The sequence below is a fragment of the Stenella coeruleoalba genome (genome assembly GCF_951394435.1).
Source record: "Stenella coeruleoalba genome assembly, chromosome: X".
Taxonomy (NCBI): Eukaryota; Metazoa; Chordata; class Mammalia; order Artiodactyla; family Delphinidae; genus Stenella; species Stenella coeruleoalba.
In genome coordinates this window covers 119,500,963-119,524,999 of record NC_137152.1, presented here as the reverse complement: position 1 = coordinate 119,524,999, position 24,037 = coordinate 119,500,963, and the positions used below count along the sequence as shown (strand labels likewise).

The 24,037-nt window shown below is 56.3% G+C and overlaps 2 protein-coding genes across 6 annotated transcripts; one reads left to right on the top strand and one right to left on the bottom strand.

The window, feature by feature from the left end:
* Nucleotides 1–362: 362 nt before the first annotated feature.
* EOLA1 (endothelium and lymphocyte associated ASCH domain 1) lies at nucleotides 363–6,204 on the bottom strand. 3 transcript variants are annotated; one of them, XM_079910381.1, is made up of 4 exons: nucleotides 6,077–6,204; nucleotides 5,070–5,141; nucleotides 2,534–2,814; nucleotides 363–1,799 (listed from the first exon to the last, which is right to left on the bottom strand). In XM_079910381.1, exons 3-4 carry the CDS (start codon nucleotides 2,784–2,786, stop codon nucleotides 1,576–1,578), a joined length of 477 nt encoding a protein of 158 aa, XP_079766507.1. In that variant the 5' UTR covers nucleotides 2,787–2,814; nucleotides 5,070–5,141; nucleotides 6,077–6,204; the 3' UTR covers nucleotides 363–1,575. The 3 variants fall into 3 exon arrangements, with proteins under 3 accessions (XP_079766507.1, XP_079766509.1, XP_079766508.1); XM_079910383.1 differs by having other exon boundaries at nucleotides 6,073–6,198; XM_079910382.1 differs by lacking the exon at nucleotides 6,077–6,204 and adding an exon at nucleotides 5,846–5,982.
* A 512-nt stretch (nucleotides 6,205–6,716) lies between these two features.
* LOC307180257 (uncharacterized protein) lies at nucleotides 6,717–10,479 on the top strand. 3 transcript variants are annotated; one of them, XM_079910384.1, is made up of 6 exons: nucleotides 6,717–6,835; nucleotides 7,144–7,806; nucleotides 9,129–9,217; nucleotides 9,580–9,716; nucleotides 10,136–10,256; nucleotides 10,376–10,479. In XM_079910384.1, exons 2-5 carry the CDS (start codon nucleotides 7,793–7,795, stop codon nucleotides 10,205–10,207), a joined length of 312 nt encoding a protein of 103 aa, XP_079766510.1. In that variant the 5' UTR covers nucleotides 6,717–6,835; nucleotides 7,144–7,792; the 3' UTR covers nucleotides 10,208–10,256; nucleotides 10,376–10,479. The 3 variants fall into 3 exon arrangements, 1 of the variants encoding a protein (XP_079766510.1); XR_013825698.1 differs by lacking the exon at nucleotides 10,376–10,479 and having other exon boundaries at nucleotides 9,129–10,003; nucleotides 10,136–10,275; XR_013825699.1 differs by lacking the exon at nucleotides 10,376–10,479 and having other exon boundaries at nucleotides 7,144–10,003; nucleotides 10,136–10,275.
* Nucleotides 10,480–24,037: the final 13,558 nt, after the last annotated feature.

Here is a 24,037-nt window from a genome sequence, read left to right as displayed (position 1 = left end):
ACCACGCCCCCAGTGAGCAGGGCGGCCTGAGCGGGCAGGGCACTCCCTGGAATGCCACTTCTGTGCCCCCGCTATGGCGCCAGGGAACTGCCCGCCAGCCCCACGGTTTACCCGGCTTATGGCTCGGAGATGTCTCTGTACAACAGCTGTCTCTCCCTCCTGCCGGGGGCCCTTTTAGCTACGTCCCCAAACAAGGTCCCTGAGGTGGACGAGGAGTAGGGGGGCTCCTCAGACTGCAGGCGTGCTCTCCGCCAACAGTGCAAGGACCACTGCGATCCCTGAGCTCGCAGGCCCCTGGGGACACACAAAAAGCCCCATCTCATAACCAAGAACCTACTTTTGTCTCTAATAAAGAAAAGCCAAGGTCCACGGGAGCAAATGAAGAATCGAACGAGAAGTGCGAGTCTTGTGTCCTTTCTCACTGTCCGTACTAGTCACACATCTCAGTGGACGGGCCCGACGAGGCTGGAAACCCACAGCCCCGGCAGGCTTTGGTCCCCGCCGCCCCCTTTCGTTTAGAAGCCGCAGCATTTCCCACGCTCAGCCACGGACGTGGCTCGGGAGCGCTGAGGCCAGCCCAGGACAGGCTGGTCCCTGGGCCTTGCCTGCTAGTCAGGAGGCAGCACAGCCTGGCTCCTGACCTCAGGGGTGTCACCTTCCATTAGTCATGCATCCTGAAGCAGAAGGAGCCTCCTCCTGGGTCCCCCTACGATGCCAGAAGTTTCTGACCCGCAGCTGAGCGTGTGTCCAGCCCACCATCCAGGGGCCTCCCAAAGAGGCCCGCCGGAAAGGAGGGCCATCCCACCCACCAAGGTAGGCGTGCACACTGCCGTCTGCCTCGGAAGAGACGGGCCCTTCCCAGCCGACACCTGGGGGAAAGCCCAGCACCTTCAGAGGTGACAACCCCTAGAAAGCTTGCTGACAAATGGCCCCAAACCCCACAGAGAAGTAAGAGGTTTCCACAAAGCGAGCGCCAGCCCTTTTCACTTTGCCGTCAGAGCTGTATTTAGGAGCCTGTCTTCGGACGTGAAGTGGCCGGGCAGCACGTCTAACACACACGCTTCGTGAGCCAAGGCACGCTTTACAACAGGGCCAGGGTCACCTGCAAGGACAGACCGCGCCCTCTTTCTGGGCCTGCGGTCCTCTCCCGTGTGCACGAGGCCCGCCACCGGCCTTCCCCCATCGTTCGTTCCCCAGACGCGGTCCAAACATCTGGGAGTTCTGACCAGGCCAAAGAGGGGAAAACGCTAACTGGTCCCCTCAAAACACATCTCTCTCAACCACCCAGAACCAGTAGGGCCAAAACGAGTGGCACTGCCATCTTTTCCTAAAGGTCAAAGTCCTCGAGACTCTGTCGCTGAGCCCAGAGCGGCATCGCACGAGGAGAGTCCCAACCCCTGTCCCTGCACCAGGTGGGCACGTCTGCTTCCGTGAACAGCACGGAGCGGGCAGCGCCCCCCGGGGCAGGGCCGATTCAGACCGAACCAGACGTGCACGTCCAGGGCGTGAAGGCGAGTGGACGGTGGCACAATGAGCCGGTCTCTCGGTCACCTTCCTCTCGAGAGCCCAGTCTGGTCAGGCCTCCTGCCCAAAGGGGATCAGGTGCTCGGGGATGTCCACCTGGAAGACGTCCTTCCCGCCTCTCCCGGGGACAGGCTGCAGCAGCCAGCGGGGGTTGGCCAGCGCAGTCAGGTACTTCTGCTGCAGGTCGGGCAGCAGGGCTTGATTCTCCAGCTCCGCAACCTCGTTGGGACCTAAGTTTTCCGGGCACAGCGAAGTGTCCCCAATGTCAACCAGCCCTGTGCACAAAGACACAAGCATACAGATGGAGAACAAGGTGATTCAAAGTCACGACCGCTAGAGACCAAGGCCACGTCATCGAGGGGACCCGGGGTGAACTGGGTCCCTCTGGCCGAGCACTTCGCACCCGCCAACCTCGGTTCAGGGAATTGGGGGCGAGGCCGAGGGAGGGAGAGCAATGAAAAGGAGAGGCCTGGTCCCCCACGACCCCACCAAGGCCCGACCGCTGCAGGCAGCAGGTACAGGTCAGGAGGGCCCCGGGCCGCCGCTGCGGGGGGCCTACGGGCAATCAGGTCCCTGAGCGACCCACCGGGGGCCAGCGGTTGATGCGGGACCTGCCCCCGCCGGGGGCTTTAGGGGACTTCCTCAGGATGCGGCGGGCAGCGGGGGTGAGGCGGGCGCGTGAAGCCGGGCGGGCAGCCCGAGTCCCCAGGTCCCCCTCACACGCAGCTCTGGCTGCCGTGCTGCCTCCCGCGGGCTCTGCCACGGCGCGCACACGGACACACACGGAGGCGAGCGCCACGGGCAGAGCCGGACCCGCCTCTGCCTCTCAGAGCACAAAGGGGGACTGAGGCCCAGAGTGGCGGGGAGGGGACCTTCCCGGCCCCTCCGAAGGCGAGGTGCCTCAGGAAAACGAACCCTAACCCCACACCGACCGGTTCAAAAGAAAACGAGACGCCAAAGCCCCGGGTGAGACCCTGGGGGGCAGCCCCGGGAGGCGATCGTCACTTGCCGGCTATCACTCCGCGGCCGAACTTCTCCCCGTCCCGCAGCAAGGCCTGGATCTGCGCGGGGCTCATCCCCAGCCTCCCGGCCAGCAGCTCCCTCCAGGCCGTGTCCTCCCAGTCCCTGTGCGCGATGTGGACGGCCAGGGTGCGGTGCCGCTGGCCGCTCAGCACGGGCCGCCACCGCGTCTCCAGGGTCTTCACCCCATTTAAGACGAAACCCGCATAAGGCTGCCGGAAGGACAGGCAGCCGAACTTCATCTCCCAGAGCTCCCAGGGCCTCACGCGCCTGTGGAAACACAGAACCAGAACGGTCAAGCAGCCTGACGTGCCGGCCTCCGAGCTCATGACCCGTGGGCCTGACCTCAGCCCCGTGGGCCCCGCGGGCGCCAGCCCCTTCCATCCGTCTCCGCGCCCGTCAGCTGACAGGGGGTGCCGACCGGGGGGATCCGTCCATCAGATGGAGTCCGCGGGGACCTCACAAGGGAGGCCGGGACAGCGAGAGAGAGGCGTGTGGGCAATTCCACGACAGAGGGCACGGGGCCCCGGGCGGCAGAGAGGAGGGAGGGAGGGCCCCTTGGCTTCACAGCCCAGTGGCCGGGCTCTGGCCCTCTCCCGGCACAGACAGGGACAGTCCTGGGCCTGGCTTCTCCCCTGCCCCCGGCCCCGCAGCTCCCTGGCCCTGCCGCTGCCCATGCGCTGCGGATCCCCCATCTTACCCAGGGCTGCTGAGTGCAAATCCTTGGCAACCAACCTTGGCTCGGCCCTGGGGACGGCCTGGCTCTCACATGGCCCTGCCAGGTGTCTCTTCCCCGCGCGCCTTGGGAGCCACCCTCCTCCCACCCCTTCCCGCACCACCGCTTCCACCCCGGCCCGGAGCCCGAGAAAGGATACGTGACGGCAGGAACTACCGGCACTGGTGCGCGTTCCGTCTCCACGCCAGGACCTGGGACGGGCACCATCCAGGGACCATAGAATTCAATCCTCAAATAACCCGGGAGGTTACCGTCACCCCGCTCTGCAGCTGAGGAGGCGCCGAAGGAGAGACAGCGCATGGTTCCAGGGGACCTGACTCCACGCGCCCCCGTCCTCGCCTGCTTTCCTTGTACCTGGGTGGTGGGGGGAGGGTCCCTGCTCGCTGAGGACAGAGGAGCAGGGGAGCCGCGGGCCTGAAAGTCAGCCGGGTCACGGCACCGCACGGAGCCTCCACTTCCACGTGGCTGTGAGGACGGGGGACAAGGCCGCAAAGGCAGCCAGTCCAGGACCTTCCAGGGCTTTCCTTCCCCGAGCAGAGCGGAGACACATTTCTCTCCAGGGCCCATGAGGCCCCACATGGTCTGGCTCCTCCCCCTGGCTGCCTGCTCTCCTCGCCCCTGGATTCACTCCCTGCAGCCATGAAGGCCTTCCTTCCATCCCTGGAACGTTCCACGTGTGCTCCTACCTCGGAGCCTTTGGAGAGTGGTAGGGGTCACACCGTGCCCCTGAAATTCACGTGCTGGAATCTCAACCCCAAGTTCCTCAGAGTGTGACCCTACCTACAAAGCAAAGGTCTTCACAGGGGTGATCAAGGTCCGATGAGCTCATTAGGGTCGACCCTCCTCTAACAGGACTGATGTCCCCACAAAAAGGGGCCAGTTAGAGACAGACCGGCACACAGGAGAGCCAGCAGAGCCCCGGGAGGGAGGGGGGCGGGATGGGACAGATTCCCTCCACAGCCCTCACAAGAGCCGCCACCAGCGGCACCTAGATCTCGGGCCTCTGGCCTCCAGAACCGCAAGGCAATACGTTCTGTAGTTCAAGCCACCCAGACCGTGGGACTCTGACACGACTGCCCGGGCGAGCGATCACAGAGGGTCAGCCCTGTCCTGGACACCTCTCCACGCGGGGGTGGGGGATGACTTCTCCGCTCACAGCACCTCGGGAACACTGCTTCACGTCTGGACGTCTCCATCTGTCCTATTTTCACCGCCCACACGGTACCCCGTCGTCGGCTGTCCCACAGGTTACTGACTCTTCCCCCGCCGATGGGGACTCCCAGACTGCTTGGCACTTTCTGCCCCTCTAGACACTCAACACGACCACACACTCGCTAACTGAAGCCCCGGGCCGGAGGAGGCCCGCGTCACACGGCACACATCCCGAGATGCTGACACACGCCAGCAAACGGCCTTCCGCAAAGGCTCCCCCACGTACACTCTGCCAGCCACGGGCGAGGCTGCCGTGCCCTCACGCACTGGCGGGCCCCCGAGCATCATCACCCCGCTTAACCTCTGCCAACCTGATGGGTGACAAAGGGTCGCCCTCCTCACTGCGTTTGGGTTAGTTACGAGGGAGGCTGGCCAGTCCCTAGGGCCTGGCCGTTTCTCCGGCTCCTACTGGGGTGTGTGACTGGATCCCAGGCTCGCCCGCGGTTTCCGCCACTCAGCTTCTCAGCCAGCCCCTTCCTCACGGGCGCCACCAGATCACAACCACGGGACCCGAACCGTGCGGGCGGAATCCCTGGGGAGAGTCCCTCGGGAAGAAGGCGGCTGAGTGCCCGCCTACCTCTCGACGCAGAGGGTGCCTGCTTGGTGGCCAGAGGAGAAAACACTCTTCCACTTGTCTGGGTGTCTTCACCTGCACGAGAACCAGAGGGACAAGGAGAAAAGTCATCAGCCACAAGACAGCAATGCCGGCCAAGGAACCACAACGGTCTTCTTCTCGGCAGGGACCGGAGACCACCAGGACCCAGGAGGGCCCAACCGATGAGAAACACACGTGCCGCCTCCCTCAGGGTTGGTCCTGCTCATCAAGGCAACGGCTCCGTCCCCGCCCGGCTGGGTCGGGGACCCCACGATGCCTCAGCCCGCAGCACAGAAGCCCATCCCACAGGAGTGACGGTGACCTTACAGCCCAGCAGCTCCCGCATCCAACAGGAGAAAACGACACCTCTCCTCACAATGCCACGCGGGAAGGATCTGGAGAGCCCCACAGTCCGTGACCCTCAATGGACTCCTGGCTGGGCCCCACCGAGAGGGGAGCCGTGGACAAGCAGCTGAGCACCGCAGGGCAGGGAGGTGGGTGGGGTGTGGGGTGGGGTGTGGGTTGTGGGGGGTGGGGTGTGGGGTGTGGGGGCTGGGGTGTGGGGGCGGTGCCCGCGGGAGGCGGGGGGGGGCAGGACTGCGGGCGGCTGGTGCGTGTGGACCAGCGCATCGCGGGACACACACGTGGAAGGATGGCGGGCGGGGACGGTGGCGGTGGAGGGGACAGGAAGGTGCAGCCTCGGCCGCCCCGCGCGCGCTCCCCGACGCAGATCCCGGGAAACTCCCGCCCGGAGGTACCGTCCGCGGGCGCGGCGGGTCCTGGCTCCTTGTGGGCGGGGCGAGTCGCGGGCGCGGTGGGACGGCCCGGCTGCGGCCACCGGGAAGGACGGTCGTCCGCCTCGGGGAACCGGGACCGGTGACAGGTAGCCGCGCCCGCAAGCGCTGACGCTCCTTATTTCCGGGGTGAACGCATGCACGTCCACACGTACGCACGCACGCACGCACGCAGGCACGTAGACACGCACTTACGAACAATCGCGCATTTGCCGCAGGCTCCGGCCGCTAGGAGACAGAGTAGGAGCCGCCAGGCCATGCGGCGCGCGGAAGGCCAGGCCGCTCGGAGGTTCGAGACCGGCGGCGTGGAGCGCCACCCAGAGGAGGACCAGGAAGTGGGCGGGGGAGCGGGTCGGAAGAGAAGGGGCGGGGCTGTGGCGAATAGCTGGGGAGGAGCTGGGGGGAGGGCCAGGGCGGAGGTGGGAGGAACGGGGGGAGGAGTATTTGGGGCGGAAGTGTGGGAAAGAGCTGGGTGAGGAGGAGCTTCTGGAGAAGGAGGCAGAACTGAGGAGGAGTGGGGCCGAGCTGGGGAAAAAGCCGGGCAGGTGCGGGGCGGGGGCGGAGCTGACCGGGATGGAGCTTGGGCCCCTGGGAACCCATGGAGGGTGGGCGAGGCCAGCTCAGTGGCGGAGGCCAGGCAGTGCCCTTTTGAGTCCCTTGCCTTAGGCGTCCAGTCCGCGCCGCAACAGTCGGCAAGGGTCAAAGTGGAAGCGACCCAGGGTCCTTAGCGACCGAATCCGAGCCTCAGAATGGACCCCAGGGGACAGGGATGCGGGGTGGGGGGGAGGGGGAGGGGGGTCAGAGGGGAGGGGGAGGGGAGGGAGGGGGAGAGGGCGGGGCCTCTGGGCTGAGTCTTGCACCTCTGGGCTGAATGCCCAGGCCACCTCCCGTCCAAGCCACCCTGCGACTGCTGGCCGAGTCCTGAGGGACAGTCTTTATCTGGCCTTTTCTGAGGTGAGAAGAAAATTTCTCAGTCGGTTTCCTGTCGCGCCTGGGACCTGGCATGTCCCAAACAAAGCCAAGTTCCCCTTCAGAGCTGTTTCCTGTCCTCTTCCTCCCAGTGGGGGGACGGGGGGGCGGGGCCTCAGCCCACTCAGTGCCGCCCACCTGGCTCTGCTCCTCCTTGCTTTGCTTAGGCAGCCCTCCCTCCCATTTCCTTGGTGACCAAGTCCGGTGTCCCTGCCTCCCGAGTGCCTGATGAGAATAAATGCTCCTCTTTGTGTCCCCACTGCTACTGGCTGACTTCAGGCCTCATGACCTAGGGCCGGTGCTGCTGTCACCTGAGTCTCCCCAGCGGCCGGGACGCCTCCTGTCTGTCCTCCTCCAGTGGGTGCCCCACAGGCCATCGGTTCCGTGTCACACCGCACATCTGTCCTCATCGACCCCGGGCTGAAGACCCTGCCGAGCCCTCTCCTGTTTAAGCCCCAACACCTCCTTGGTGCCCTGGGAGGGCCTTCGGGCGGCCCCAGCTCTCCGTCCTTGTCGCCCAACACCCTGGGTGCCTGTGCTGTCCGTGCACGCTGCGCGCACGCGCTCTGCGGGTCTCTACACTTCGGCACGTGCGGTTCCCGCTCCTGGAGCCCTGGTTCCTCTTGTCCTGGCGAGCTCCTGTCCTCCTCCCAGGCACAGCTGTAACGTCCCCTTCTCCGCCCGCCGCGAGCGTCAGGAGCTCCCGTCTGGGGTTCTGGCAGCGCCCTGTGCCTTCCTGCTGCCTGCCTTCGCTGGGCTCTTCTTCCCGGGCTGGAGCTGCTCTCCAGGAGTCCCGGGAAGACAAGGACAAGCTCTTACTCGTTCCTGTAAGCCGGGCGCCTGCCACAGCTGCTGCTGAGGGGACGTTGGCTCAACAGAGCACTGCTTTCTCTTCCAGCGAGCTGGCCTCCTCTCTCCTTGCGGAAGCCTGAGGAAACAGGAATGCCGGCCCCGAGGTGAGGAGCAGAGGGTGCCTTCGTGGATGTGAGGCCTCGGGGCTGCGGGGCACCTGAGCGATCAGCAGGTCCAACTCCCTCCATGCCGGTGTCCCCTCCTCGGCTCGTCGCCCCAGGAGTGGTTGCGAGCTGCGTCCAGACACCCCGGAACCTCGTCGGAGTGGTTTCAAATCATGAGGGAGGGTCCCGGGAATGGTGGGTGGGCTGCTGGCGTTGCTCCCGAATCCCGGTTTTGAAGAACTGGAACTTGCCCAGTGAGCTAGAGGCACGTGATCGGTGGCTGCTGGTTGGGGGACGGCTGTGACGGCGCTCCGTAAGGACTCCCTTCTCTGACCCTCCCGTGTGTGCTGAGAGGCGGGGAGCCCCAGGTCCCCCGGGGCGGGGGAGGTCCGGGGTAGTGGCTGCCAGGCCAGTTCGCTGCCGGATGGGTGGGCGCAGGAGGAATGGCCTGGCCGTGTTGCAGGTGGGCGTGGGACGGTGTGTGGCTGCCCCCGGGAGAGGGACCCCTCTGCAGCTCAGCCTTGATCTTCAGTACAGCTAAGTCAGCGCCGAGCCTTCAAACCATCTGATTTCTGACTTCCCGGTGACGCTTTCTCCACCTGCTGCTTCCCACACCCTCCAGGAGCAAGGTCCCGGCAGGAACAGGCCTTCTCTCCCTCCTGTCTGCTCACTTGGGGGTCAGCCGGGCCTCCAGCCTGGCCGCTCCCGCCTTCCGCTGCTCGGGCTGCTGCTTCCTCCCAGCCCCTGTGACTGGGCCGCAGCCCACATCCCAGGAGGGAGTCTCCTCCCCAAGCTCCGCTTCCTCCCCCGACACGCTTCTGTCCCCGTGAGGCACCCCATCTTCCTTCTAGGAAGTCCTCGTCGTTTGCGCCACTGCTCTTTGGGGGGCGGTGCCCCCAGGACATCGTCTCCTCTCGGAGCCCAGGGCACCTGCTCTGAGTGCACTTCCCCTTCTGACCCCCGCCCGTGGCACCAGCAGACCTCACTGTCCCTGCGACCCATCTGGGCACTTGCCTCGGCGGCTGCGTCCCCTTCTCGGCCCCGGTGGCCTGGGTGCCTCCAGCCCCCGACCCCAACTGCGTCTTTGAGGCCCGGAGAGGGTTCCAGTTTGCTCCTGCCGCACGTTTGGGGGTACCACCGGTGTGGGACGGGCTCGACCCAAAGTCTCAGTTTCCCTAGTGTCCTCCTTGGTAGGGCTGGTTTCCTCTCTGCAACGCCTTTTGCCCATCTTTCCACTGAGCTGCGTGTCCTTTTTGTGCCGAGTCGTGGGAGCTCCTTTCGGGGTCCGGGTACTAGTCCCGCCCTGGTTGTTTGTGTTTCAGATGCCTCCTCCTGCCCCTTGGGGGCTGGTTTCCTCCTCTCTTTGAAGGGCAGCTTTGGACTCGGCATGCGCCTACACCCTCTCCGACCTGTAAGTGCCCCACACGTCAGGGCGTGTCCCGCCGGCCCACTCCCAGGCCCGCCCCGCCGGCCCACTCCCAGGCCCGCCCCCTGGGGCTGGTGGTCCCCGAGGAGCCGGTGCCCTGGCGTCCAGCGCTCTGCCCGTGAGAAAGGGCTCCTTCTTGACTGGGTAAGTCACTCGGTCAGTGCCTGGCTTTAGTCCCTGCCCTGGACTCACGCAGGGCAAGCCCCGGGGCAGCCGTGCAGCTGCAGGAAGACGGCCGGCCTTGTTTTCTCTGCCCCAGCTCCCGGTTTACCTCCTGCCGCCCCACATCTGGCCTGTTTCTAAGACGTGCTCCCCTGCCCCCTCCTTCCCCTCTGTCCCCTGGGCAGCTCCTGTTGGCCGTGTCCCTCTCCACACGGCCCAGATCGAGGGGTCCAGCCTGAGAACCGCAGGTGTTTCTGACTCTGTCTCAGTGACTGGCGCTGCAGGACCTCGGGAAGAAGCTGCACGCAGGGGACCTGCAGACGTGAGCAGCCACTTGGCCGCCGCTGCTCAGGTCGGTGCCTGCGCAGGGAACGTGGAGGGGGCCTCCTGTGCGCTTCTGGCGATGCCCCCACTTGCATTCACGTTACAGACGGTTATATCGCCTTTGGCTGGGGGCGGGAGATGCTCGTCTCCAGGTCTGCGGCACTCCTGAGCTCTTGGGTCTACGTGCTCTTCAGTGTCCTCAGTCTCTGGGCAACGACCCGGGCCCCAGGCCCTCCGCAGCTGGAGGGGGCCTTCCCGACATCAGGCCGTGGCCCAGTGAATGGGGCCAGCTTCCTTGTTTGAGAGATTCAGGAGTGGGGCCGGGGTGCGGGGGTGGGAGTCTGGAGCGAGCGTTGCCATCCCGTAACCGTGGTCACAGGGCTTGGATGACAGGACTGCTGTGCTCTGTGCCTGTAGGGCCCGTTCAGCCGCCTCCTGAGTATCCCTGTGCTCTCCGTGGCGACTTTACAAAGGACAGAGAGGATGTGAAGAGTCAGGAGCAGGGGACGCCCATAAGGCATCGCCTGGAGGCAGCAAGGTTCGCGAGTGCACGACTGGGGCGTGTTTCCCCTGCTCTTTCTCTACACGTTTCTCCTTTACTCGCTGGAGTGCGTGCAGGGTTGCCATTGGGCCTTACATCCTCTCACTCCCGTTAAGGGTCATCCCAGGTTCTGAAGGATTCCTCGGCAGACATCTCACTAAGCCCTGCGCCTCGTTCCGGAGGATACTGGATTGCAGCCTCTCCCTGCTGAAGACCAACTGACAAACCCTCGGGAATGGCCCTGCGTACCTGGGACGAGTGACAGCCTCTGCTCAGAAACCCCAGCCCAGGGGTCCTCCTGAAGCGGCCGCAGAGACAGAGTTTATCGCGTCCCCGACATCAGGGTCAAGCTGGGCCCGGTGTCCACCAGCCTCCAGCTGTCTGGTTGTCCCGCTTCCCGGTGTTGGGTCACCCAGCGCGGAGCCCGAGGTCCCTTTGGGAGGGGCTGGGGGGTCATTCCAGTGCCTGCTTGCCGTGGTGCTGCAGCGTCCTTCCCGCTGGGGACCCGCCACGTCCCTGGTCCGCGGTTCCACGTCTGAGAACTGGCTCGGGGGCAGAACCTGGGCGAGGGATCGTGACTTGTTCACTGGGGCGGCTGCCCTCGGCCTCCTGCCGTCCGTCCTTGCTCTTTTGAGTGTCTGTCTTAGACTGTATCTTGGCTGGTTGCCCATCCATCGAGCCCCCGGGAAGCCGTATTGTACTGACCACCTGCCCCGCTCGGTGGGTCAGGCCTCCTGGTCAGTGGCGGCCATCGTCATAGCCCCTGGTTTCTGGCCGCTCAGTGGCGCCCCACGACCTCTGCTGCGGTCCCTGGGCGGCGGGGGAGGGCAGGGGCTCGTCCCTTTCCTCCCTCACCTGGCCTGGCGCGCCCGGCCTGTGTTGTGAGGTGACTTCGCTCTGCTTGGGGGCCTGGCAGTGGGCTGACCACCTCTCCCCATTTTTCCTGCACTCTCCTGCTTGTAGCGCTTCAGGTCCCACAGCAAATCGGGGCGGCTGGCTACCCTGTCGCCTGGGACGGAGGGCACCTGTGGGGAAGGACACGGGTCATGTTTGCTCCCTCGGGGGTGAGTTGGGGACGCCAGCTCTTTAGGGGGAGGGGTGTGCCGCTGCCTCAGGCTCAGAAGCTCAGAGACATCTGGGGAGCCCCGCTCTTCTGGGGCTTCCTCCCAGTCTCCCTGGTCCTCGTGTCAAGGATGCAGGTTTGCCCAGGTGGGCTTCCGATGCTGGCGGGACGGGCGTGCCTTGGTTGAACATTCAGCGTCTTTGAGGTTCAGCCACTTCTGTCGAATCCTGGGTTGGACGATTGTCCGCTGCCTGAGATGGGGGCTCCTTTGTAAGGTACTGGGGAGACCCTGGGGCCCCCTTTTTTCTCACTTTGCTCTTCACCCTAAGCTGCTCATCCCCTATGGTCGGCAAAGCAAAGAAGTCACCTCCCCCTGTGCCCCCCGCGTTCCGCACGCTTGGATCTTCTCACCTGCCAGGACGTTCCTCTCCCCCTGCCAGCCCAGCGAAAATTCTAGCATGAAAGTTCTAGCAACTGGGCTGTGGCCTTGCGGCCGGGGCTGTCCGCCCGCACACCACCCATCCCCGGGGTGGGGTCCTCATTGCCAGTGAGGCGGGTGATGACAATCCCGTACCAAGACCCCATCTCATCACCTGCTCCTTGGACCACTCCAGGGCCGGCCGGCTCGGGTTGCGTCCCTCGGGAAGCTGATCCCGGGAGAGAGTTAGTGCCAAAGGCTGGCTGGGGACTCACACCCACTAAGGGGACAGGGAGCAAGCAGGGTTGGGCAGGGTGTCCCTTCAACCTGCGATGTCGACCTGACAGTTTCTGCCAGCCCGTCGGGGAGCTGCAGAGCACGGACGGGCATTAGAGGTCCCCGCAGTGGGCCCCCGTGGTCAGGCCCTCGCAGCGCCCGAGGCCTTGCGATCCACATCGACTGACCGGGAGAACCAACACCCAGAAGTGGTGCCCGAGGGGTGGCTGCGTGCGCGCACGGGGCGCCAGCTGCCTTTGCCCGGGCAGCACCTTGCTCTGCCCTGCGGCTGGCCTGGTGGGAGGTGCTTTGGCTTCTTGTGCATCAGACGACCGCTGGGTTGGGCAGGGGACGTGCTTCCAGGGCGTTGGCTGACTGGCCATCTGTCAGCGTCATCGGTGTCAGCGCAGCTTGATGGGAGAGGGCAGATCTGGGTACCAGGCGTCAGAAGGCAAAGCCCATTTAAGTCCGCAGACGTCCGTCCTGTGAGAGGGTCCTGGACTGTGCAGGGACACAGGTGTCCACTCACCCTTGGGTTACTCAGGGCTGGTGGGGGAGGGGTATCTTCCAGGCAGACCTGTAAAGCACAGAGTCTGAAACGAGGCGGAAGGAGGGCAACGTGAAGAGCGGGGAAGCCCTGACTCAGAGCCAGGGGCTGCGGAGGGCTTCAGAGACGAGGGCCGTCTGGGCTGGGTCTTGAAGTGAGAAGGGTCTCCTTAGCTGGGAGATGGGGGACGGGCCCCCTGGAAGGGCCAGACACGTTCAGGGGACTGAGTCCAGGTGTGTGGCTGGAGCAGATGAGTTTGTGGAGGGCCCCAGCCTGACACCATCAATTCAGGTCCTCTGAGCGATTGTTGGCATGGGAGTTTTAGAGATTTTGATGTGCTGTGAAGTTTCATTCATTGCCTGTAGAGGGAAGTGTGTGTGCAGAGCTACCCAGGTAGGCTGGGCAGGCTCCTGTCGTCCACAGGGAGCAGCGTGGGAGGAAGCACAAGCTCTGCTCTGCCGTCACAAACCTGCGATTGATCCCCGGCCCCACCACTGCTGGAGTGTGAGTCTAAGCAAATCACTTTACCTCTGTGAGTCTTGACTTCCTCATCTAAAGGACGGGCATAATGTGAAAGTCTCCCCATAAGGACTAATTTTTTAAATTCTGTCTGGTGGGGGTGAGGATGACACGGGATGATTCACATGAGAGCAATCTGTAAACCAGAAAGCACCTACTACGAATAGTGTTTGAAGAGACGTCTCTGTTTTCCCAAGAAGGATTTGCCAGGCTAGAAAGAGTGTGGGAAAGCAGGCCTGTGCCTTGAAACCTGCAGCTGGGAGACAGGCAGACACTGAAAAGCCTCCAGCTTGGAATGGAGGAAGAGAACAGTGACTATCGGACTCCAGTCCCAAAGGTCCTACAGGATATGGCCTGGGGACTTGGGGGCCATGGGTAGGTTTTGACCAAAGATGTATAGTGGCCCCTGGACACAATAGGAGGCAGCGTGAACTGAGTCAATCCGACAGGGTTTGAGAATTAGGGGCTGTAGCAGCGCCAGGAATCACTGAAGCTAGGAGCTTCCCTGAACTGTGTGGGAGTTGATGTCAGCCTGCTGCCTCGGGAAATACGGGTCTGTGATTTGCTCTCCACGATTCCATCAGCCATGATGCTTTGGCAACCAAAAGTGTTTTCACCAGCTTGACCTAAACCCTTTTGGTGGTAAAACCAAAAATGGATGATGCCACAAAGCTATTTATAGCATCCTGAATTTTTCTTTATTTATCCCATTTGGTGTTAAGAGTCATGTGGTTCACCGCAGAGAAGTCAGCGTGTTTGCTAGACCCTGCCAGGGTGTCACTGATATATGCTCTGTGTCCCCATCATCTTCATGAATCCTGAAACTCACGTGGCCCCCAAGGCTTTTGGACGAAGCGTTGTGCGCATGTGATATTAACACCAGTAAGAACCAACATTTTGACAGAGGCCCAGGGTTCCTGGGTGTGTGACCTTCCTCCAGCCTTCGGCCAGCAGGGATGCCCTCCCTGGGACAGGCAGGACTGAGGCCCAAGCCCCAGGTCAACCTAGATGACTAGATACCCCACCATCTGTCAAACTGCATCAGGATGTGGAATCTCGTTTGGCACCAACCACGGTCTTCCATGGGAGAAATGGGATGAACCTAGAGCTAAAAAGAGGAAGCGTTCTTGGAAAGCGTGTTTGTCCACTAGTTGTTTATATCTCTGAAAACCTGTCCACTGTCTTGTTTCAGGAAATCCCGAGCGCTGTGCCATCTCCCAGTGCTGTCCCACAAAGCCTGCGTCCCCCACACAATTCTGGTGTGTTTTGTGCTTTAGGAGTCTCTGCTTTTGAGAGCTCGGTGATGACACGGAGCTCGGCAGCATCAGGCTCACCCAGCTGCCTTGCTTTCATAGCGCACTTCCCAAGAGCCCAGGGGAAATGCAGCTGGAGGGAAAGGGCGCTGTGCCGCCACAGGTGCTAGTTGCTCTGCTGGGCGGCCCCCTCTGTCCCTGAGAAGCCTGTCTGTTAACTTTGGACAGGATGGAAAGATGCCTTCAGGGAGTAGCACCGACGTCTCACTTGCTCCATGCTTAGTAACTAATTATATTATTAGGATTAACCTGGACCCTAAATTGCAAAGTCCATGTTTTCCCTGAGCAAAATTGAGGTTTTCTGCCAGCCAATGATCTGGAAGCTCTCTCTTGCCTGCCCACCCCTGCTTCTGTGCCTTGGTGACTCTCCATGTACCCTGGTTGCCCATGAGGATGCATGGTGGTCAGCCTCACACACAGGGCTGAGCGGCCCAGACCAATGCCCTGGGCTGGGTTTGTCCTTGGCACCGTGGCCATCATGGCTCAGAGGCTATTTAGGGTTTAAGTTCCAGCTCTGCTGGCGGTGAGATCTTGAGCCAGTGCTGACCCTTCTCCAGCCTCAGTTTGCACATCTGTATGCTGGGCGTAGTAACAGTGCACAGTCCCTGAGGCAGCAGGGAGGATTCCATGAGTTGAAAGGCTGGAATGAATTTGGTGCACAAAGATGTTATGGGGAAGAGAAGCAGGAAAATTATGTTGGGGTCTTTTGCCTGCCTTTGGGCCCCACCACCGGCTGACAATTGCAGAAAAAGTGCTCAATGCTACCTTGCCTCCAGCCTGTTGTCGTGTCCCTCTGGGGTTCTGAGAACTGGTTCTTTAAGCAGCTTGTTGTTGACGTAGAAGACAAGTTACACTGGAAATGCGAAACCAGAGTTGCTCTGCTCAAAGTGCCAGGAACAAGGCACCAGGAAGATGCCCCACTTGCTCCCTGGAGCCTGTCAGGCAACTGGGTGGGTATCACCTGAGTAAGGCTGAAGTCCCCTGTGCCACAGGCTGCGGCTTCAGAACTGGAAGCATTTCACTGGCCCAGCTGGCATTTCTCTGAAGTTCACGAGCCATGGTGTGGGACTCAGGAGAGCCAGCAGTCGCTGCAGCTGTGCCCCAGTGAGGCTAGAGCTGGGGCAGGCCACGTAGGGCAGGATCTGGAACTCCACTGGCAGAACCTGCTACCCACAGCCCCAGATTATTGAGTACCTGCTGGACACTGGGAACAGACCGCTAGGCAGTCTCTTTGTGGGAATTCACATTTCCTGATGCGGCCAAGGGAAGTTTAGCAGCGGGTCAGGACCACCCTGTGGAGCTAGGATTGAAATTACATCTGTCTGAAGGCAGAGCCCATGCTCATTTAATTGCCCCATCATGTGACCACTCCACGTGCCACCACTCAGAGAGGTGGGGGCCACGTGGCCCGCTGGAGGCCAGCAAGCTGTCGGGGGCAGTGACGTTGGGCAGCTGGTGGTTTCTGCCGGGGTACAAGGTGAAGGCTAGGACCGGGAGTTTCAAGCTTTTGCTCCTACCCGAGGTTCAAAGGCAACACTTGGGCTCCAAAATTCAATGGAGAGAAATTCCAGCTTTAAGGACTTTTGCAAGCTGTGGTTTGCCTGTGAACACATGTCCTTTAGCAAGAATCCCCTCTGGTATGCCTTCCACCCAAGTGTTTTTATTGGTCCCTTAGAGACTCTTACAGAAGTTTCCCATATTGATAGACTTTTAAATGATGTTACAGAAATATCACATCACACGGATTACATAAGGGGTGACGTCCACTGCTTCCCAAATGCCACATTTCTTCAAGTAAAATGCAGATGACAGCCTGCAGTGTATAAGGAAATGACATCCTAGTAAAGGCAGAATTGAAATTCTCATCCCTTTTACTTATTTTAAAATTATTAGTGCCATCTAAAATGAGGGCTTCCTTTTCCTCACCAAGCCTGTGCTCCCCTTGCTACCTTTCTGGTATAAACTACTAACTGCGTGAGGACACCTGTCTGATGAGGCACATGCTAATTCGCTGTACCACCAAAGATTCCTTCCACACTTCTGTTCCTCCCCGCCCCTGAAAAGGGCCTCGTTTCGGACCATCTTTAGCTATTCCTTCTGTAGATGGACCCATTCGCGCCTGAGGTGTGTTTCATGGCACAAGTATGAGAGGGGCCCCAGAGGAATGTCACCCAAGCCTTACGCTGTTTCCCAGCTCCACTTGTCCCCTGGCGTTGACTGCAGAAGTGCAGAGGGAGAGGGGGTTGCCCTGGCCATCCAGCTGTGGGCTCCCCTTCGCAAGAAACACCCGATTGTCGGAGTATAAGAGCACAGGTGTGCGATGCCAGACAGGCTTGGGGCTGGCTCGCAGCCCCTCCCCTCACACAGGAAGCCCCGCAGCTGTGAGAGTCCTCCTTGAGGTCTCATTATTTCCCTTCCCTGAGGCTCTTAAGTCTGGGGGAGTAAGCCGAAATCCTCCCTAGATGGAAGAGGAACGGGGAAAACCAGGAGGAAGGGGGTGACCAAATGTAACCGCCTCAATTTGGATGCATGCAGCTCAAATAGGAGGGAAAAAAAAGATCTGGCTAGGCATTTGTAGTTTGTTTTAAGTGTATGCTTCATCTATATATTATTTTAAGGACATGAATCACCAATGAAGTAGCGCCAGCGAACACCAGCGCTTGGGCGGGCCCTGCTGGAGGCTTTTAGAAATTCTGCACTTCCTGGCTCTGACAGCCCTAGAGTTGCCTGCTCCAAGCTACAGGCCTGTCCTCCCATCCAGAGCCATGCTCGCTGAGTCAATGAATGGCAGGATGGAAAAGTCTGGGCTTGAAGAGAACATGAAGGAAAAAGAGAGTAGAGAGAAGGGAAAGGAAAGATTGTTCATGGGATGATGCAAGATGTCCAGAGACAAATGGGCCTGGGACCAACCTCTTCCACAATGAGAGAATCATCTCACCTTACAAAGTCCTTGACTTAGGGCAGGAGCTCAGCAAATGTCAATGCTGCAGTGATGCCCAGTCCCTCTTCTGCCCCCTCATGTTCCATAAGGCTTTACTTCAACAGAATCAGATTCTGGTTGTGATCCAATTCACCTTCACTCCCCCGGGAGTTCCCAGCTAGAAACCAGGCTGTTCCTGCTGTATCATCAACCTTGGGGCAGCCCAGACCCAGCTCCATCCACCTGGCCCTCCCCAGGCAGTTAGAGGACAATCCAGCACATCTTGAGGTAGCCATTTCCGGGAACAGGGCCCTCGGTAGCCAGCACATGTGGTGGCAATCGCAGCCCACATCAGGTTCCTTTTCAGGTTCAGCTCACATGCCCACAGAGACAAGGGTGATGCCTGCCTTTCTGTGCAGGGTGAGCTCTGCCTTCTCATCCAAGTAATTCTGGTCATGCGTGTCATCCCAGTGATCCCTCAAAACCCAACAAATAGTGCCAGCCCTGCGGGTACAGCAGTGAATGGAAGGGGCAGAGCCTGCCCTCGAGGAGTGCCCGTCCGAGGATCCCAGATCTGGAATGAAACAAGCCTTGAATTCTCCCCTGAGTCCTCATCCTTTTGCTGTGGCAGGGGATTGTGGAATATTGACCAATAGACCAATATGTTCTGCTCTCACTGCCTGAGAGCGCCTGTGAGAGGGCCACCTGGCAAGGAACTGTAAATGGTCTCTAGGAGCTGAGAGCGGCCCTGGCTGATGGCCAGCAAGAAAATGGGGACCTCAGCCTACAGCCACAAGAAACTGAATTCTGCCAACGACCTGAATAAGTTGGAAGAGGACACCCAGCCTCAGATGAGAACATAGCCCTGGCTAACACATCGATTGCAGCTTTGTGAAACCCTGAGCAGAATACCCAGTTAAGCTGCACGCAGACTTCTGACCCAAGGAAACTATGAGGTGATAAATGGGTGCTACTTACAGCCACTAAGATTGTGGTTACACAGCACTTATTGGTCCCTCTCCCTCACTCACTGAAGACTCGGGCACCTGGCTCCCTGGTTTCCTTGGCATCCTGAGTCCTGCCATCATCCTGGGCGACTCTTCAGTGTCTACCTGGGCAGCTTGTGCTACTCACAGCTCCTTAACTTCTTCCTTGCCTTTGACAATCTCTCTTGCTCTCCACCTCAGCACCCCCCTCTTCAAGGCCACATCCTAGACTTTTCATCATCAGGATCTGTTCCACCTCACACATCTTGAACTTCAGGATCCCACTCACTGACTGAAAGCAGCTCTCTCACACCCGAACTGCTCTCTCACGGGCCCTCTCCATTCGCTCTCACTCTTGTCCTGCTGCTGCTACTGCCCAGCAAAAGAATAATAATAACAAAAACAATAGAATTATGCCAACTGGTACATGTAATTTTCTAGCTCAGCTTACATTCTGCACAGCCCAGCAATCTCATTACGTTTTGAAATGTTTTTAAGTTGTATTTCTCTGCTAGGGCTGATGTGACTAAGTACCACAAGCTAGGTGGCTTAGAACAACAAAACTTTATTCTCTTACAATTCTGGAAGCAGCAAGTCTGAAATCAAGGTATTAGCAGAGGTGTGTTCCCTCTGAAACCGGTACGAGAAGGATCCTTCCTTGCCTCTTCCAGCTTCTGGTGGTTTACTGGAATTTTTGCCATTTGTTGGCTTGTAGGTGCATCACGCCAATCCTCCATCTTCACATGGGCATCTTCCTTTTGTGTGTGCCTGCCTTCTGAGTCCAAATTTCCCCTTTTTATAAGGACATCAGTCACATTAGATTAGGTCCCACCTTAATGACCTGATTTTTTTAAAGGTTATTTTTAAAAATGTATTTATTTTATTTATTTATTTTTGGCTGCGTTGGGTCTTTGTTGTTGCGCGCGGGCTTTCTCTAGTTGCGGCGAGCAGGCTTCTCATTGTGGTGGCTTCTCTTGTTGCAGAGCACAGGCTCTAGGCGTGCAGGCTTCAGAAGTTGTGGCTTGCAGGCTCTGGAGCGCAGGCCCAGTAGTTGTGGTGCACGGGCTTAGTCGCTTCACGGCATGTGGGATCTTCCCAGACCAGGGCTCGAACCCGTGTCCCTTGCATTGGCAGGCGGATTCTTAACCACTGCCCCACCAGGGAAGCCCTAATGACCTGATTTTAACTTGATTACCTCTGTAAAGACCCTATTTCCAAATAAGGTCACATGCTGAGGTACTGGGGGTTAGGACTCCAACAAATCTTTTTCTTTTTTTGGGGGGTGGGGTGGGCAGACACAATTCAACCCCTAAAGGAAGTCAAAGAGAACAAAAGGCATATAATACAAAGCAAAGGTCCTGTGCTCTGCCCTTCAGCACCCCATTCTCATTGTAAATGTTTCTAGTTTCAGTTCGTCTGATAGTTTGCCTCTACCTTTGTAAATACTATGCTTACGTCTATATCAACTTTTTTATGTTGTCAATTTTAGACATTATCTGCTAACTTCCTGCTATGCTAGATGAGATTATAGTTAAGTCATCCTTTCATCTTTTTGCCTATATTGTTAACTTTTGATTATGGTAATTGATCAAACATACACAAAAGTACAGAAAATAGTATAATAAAACTCACATGCTCATCACTGAAGTTCATCAGTTATCAACTCATGACCAATTTCCTTTCATCTCTCCCTACCATTATCCCTTTTCCTCATAATATATAGATATATCACTATTTTCAGGTCTTCTATTGGCTACTTTTATATCTTTAAATAATATCCCTATACCTCTCTTTCTCTTTCCCTCAACTAGGGACAGTAACTTGATTTTCTCCTTTGTAATGATGTTAATGTGCCTCCACTTCCCCCCATTTCTCTTCCTCCCTTCCTCTTCCCAACTTTCCGTCAATTGTTGTTGCAGGTTGGATTCCCACAGAAGCAGGCTCTAAGGTGAGATTAATATGCAGGAGTTTCTTTGGGAGTTCTCTCAGGATCAACACCTGTGGAAGGGAAGGAAGGGAAGAGAAAGGAAGGGAAGGAATCAGGATTGGGTAGATGGAGAAGGTGGGCTGTAATGCCATCTCAAAAAAGGCTTCAGCCAACCCTACAGGGATTTCTGAAGCTGGGATGGTCTTTCAGAGATAATTTGGTTTTATATTATATTAATTATATTAATAGATATAGTTTCCTAATATATACGAATATATTATATAAGTTATGGTGGGGATAGCAATGGTGGTGTTCTTCCATACTTCCTTTGGTTGCTAGAGTACATCCTTAAGTAACCTCCTAAGAAAGGGTCGAACAGGAAGTAAGTTTTTGAATTCTCGCATGTCTGAAAAAGTCTTTATTCTATTCTCATACTTATTTGACAGTTTGGCTATGTATAAAACTTCACTCTGAAATTCTGTATAATTTTTTCATCTCTGCAAGCTTTTAGAATCTTTCCTTATCCTTGGTGTTCTGAACTTTCACAGAACTACGCATAAGCTTGGGTATGTGTTCATTCATTGTGCTAAGTACTCAATAAACCTTTTCAGTATGAGCTATTTTTTCTTTAGCGCTAAAGTTATTTTTCTACCATACCTTTAATTTCCTCCCCTCCGTGTTTTCTCTTCCATTTCTATAACTTAGGAAGATGTTAGTCTTCCTCATTGTCTCATATTCTGTTTGCCTATGTTATTGAGTAATAACTTAATTTGTTTTCGTATGTACTCACTCATATAATCACTAATCAGATAAAATACTAGAACATTTCCAGCATCCGTGAAGACTTCCTCATGCCCCACTCCTGTTCCATACCTTCCCCCAAAGGTAACCACTACTCTGACCTTATCACCACAGATCTGTTTTGCTGTTCTAGAACTTCCTATAAATGTCATTGCACACCATGTACTCTTTGATGTCTGGCTTCTTGCCATTAACATTATGTTTTTTGAATTTAACTATGTTGTTGCATGTATCAGTAGTTTGTTCTTTTTACTGCTGCATTGTATTCCATTTTGTGATTATATCACAGTTTATCTATCCAAATTATTGGATACAATTGAAGGACCTTTGGGTTGCTTCCAGTTGGGGGCTATTACGAATAATACTATGAACATTCTTGTCCATGTCTTTTGGTGGCTAGAAGTCTCACATCTGTTGGGCATATGCCTTGGAGTAGAGTTGCCAGTTCTTGGAGCAGGTACATGTTTAACTTTAGCTTTGGCAAATTCTGCCACAGAGTTTTCCAAAATGGCTGTATCAATGAATGCTCCTACAAGCAACGTGAGAGAGTTGGAATCGCTCCACATTCTTGCCAGCCCTTGGTGGTGTCCTTTGCTATATTTCTGTTCAACATTTTAAAAGTTTCTCTCGACTTGACTTTTCAATTCTTTTATTGAATGTTGAACTTTACAACCATAGTTTTAATTTCCAAGTGGTCTTTAATGTTCTGTTGGAATTTTTCCATAGCAATCTATTCTTGTTTCATATAGTCAATCACTTCTCAAGTCTTTCTGATGATCTTAATAAAGGGTATTTTTGTTTGTCCTTTAAAAATTATTCTTTTCGGTGCCTTAGTCATCTCTTTCCTTTAGGGCCAGCTTTGCTATTTGTTTTTCTTGATATTTCTCTGTCATCTTGTATGCCACCTTCAAATGTTTGGCCTTTTTTGTTGTCCGGTTACACTTAAGAACGAGGCTGACTGGCAGCTCTGAGTACATGGGCGGGACTTATTGACTTGCAGGCTTTGTTTTAAGATGAAGAGGCAGTGTGCTGATAGTTCTGTTGGGGGTCCTCAAAAATGTCATAATATGGAGACATTTTTTTGGTGGTGGTGGTTTCAATACTGACTCCAGTTTTCCTAGCCCTCCCCCAGACAAATTATTCAATTTCTTTAGAGAAGAACCCTTCTTTTTTTCATTCTTGTGTTAAAGACTGGCTTTGGGGCCTTCTGGGGGAGGTTAACAGCCATATAGAAACCTTCAGTTAATCTGTCTGGGTTAAGTCCCATGTCTTACTCTGCCTACTGTCATACCTGCTGTCTCAGAATTGGGAGACTGTCTAAGCTAAGTTTTTTCCCTCCTTAGCTGAAGTCCCTTTGTAGGTATTCTAGGCTGTGACTTCATCAGTCTCCACTGTGGCAGCTTCCAGGAATCTGGGGAAGTTTTTAAGCCATTGTAGGTCCCTTTTTTTTTTTTTTTTTTTACTTTTTAAAAATGGAGATAAAATTCACATAATGTAAAATTAACCATTTTAAAGTAAATAATTCAGTGGCATTTAGAGTGTTGTACAACCACCACCCCTATCTAGTTCCAAAACATTTTTATCATCCCCAAAGGAAGCCCTGCACACATTGAGCAGTTGCTCCCTATCCCCTCCCCCAACCCCTGGCAGCCACCAGTTAGTGTTCTGTCCCTGCAGATTTATCTCTTGTGACTATTTCAGATAAATGGAATCATACAATATGTGACCCTTTGTGTCTGGATTCTTTCAATTAGCAGGATGCTTTCAAATTCATCCATGGTGTAGCATTATCCATGGTGTGGCATGCATCAGTACTCCATTCCTTTTATTTGGCTGCGTGATATTCCGTTGTATATATCTACCACGATTCATTTATCCAGTCATCTGTTGATGGACATTTCAGCTTGTTCTACTCTTGGCTATTGTGACGTGCTGCTATGAACATGCATGTACATATATTTGTTTGGGTACCAGTTTTTAGGTCTTCAAATCTTCTACCTAAGAGTAGAACCACTGAGTCAAATGGTCATTCTATGTTTAATTTTTGAGGAACTGAAAACTGTTTTCCACAGTAACTGAATCATTTTACGTTCCTAAGAGCAAAGGTATAAGGGTTCCGATTTCTCTACATCCTCACCCATGCTTGTTATTTTTAGTTTTTTGATATTAATCAGTCTAGTGGGTGTAAAGTGCTACTTCACTGTGGTTTTGATGTACAGTTCCCTAATAACAATTGAATATGAGCATCTTCTCCCATGCTATCTTGCTGTCAGGTTATATTATTTTTGTTCCTTCATGATGATTTCAAAGGGCAGAAGAGATGTGAACACAGAGGTGTGCCACTTAAGCCCCCTGTCAGTGAAGGCCTTCTTGCCCCAGTGGCTGAGAGGGCAGCCCTTTAGGGCCATCTACCTCTTCAGGGCTTGCCTCAGCTGCAGAGAGCCACTTTGCCCAAGATCACAGCCCTCCAAGGGTAGCCACATTCAGTGACTTATCCAGGTGATGTACAAATACCTGGCCATCTCGGCCTAACTCGAGACAACTCTGAAGGCCTATGCTAGCTCTAGACTGCCCCGTGGGGTTGCCAAGGCCTGTAGCACCGCTCGACTGCTCTTTCTGTCCATTCTTACGCCCTTCCCACCCTTCCCACAGGTATTTCTCCTAAAGGCACTCCCTAATAAACATCCTGCACGCTTAACTCTGTTTTAGAGTCAGCTTTCTGGTGAACCCAACCCATAAGAGACAATAAGTGCACGTGTCTTGTTAGTCAATTTGAGCCGGAAGTTGAACCAATTATTATTTCTTTAATATTGCAGAAATAGAGTTAAGATGGGCTTGTATAAACTACTTTATATTGAAAGATCGGGACTCTGTGCTCTGGATTCCCCTGTTAAACCTCACGTAGGCATTGAGCTACAAGGTGGTGCCAATCTTGAGACATCCAAGGCCTGATTTTATGATGTTTCCAGTTAAATATTTTAGTTTTTAGTGAAACTAGGTTACTCCCT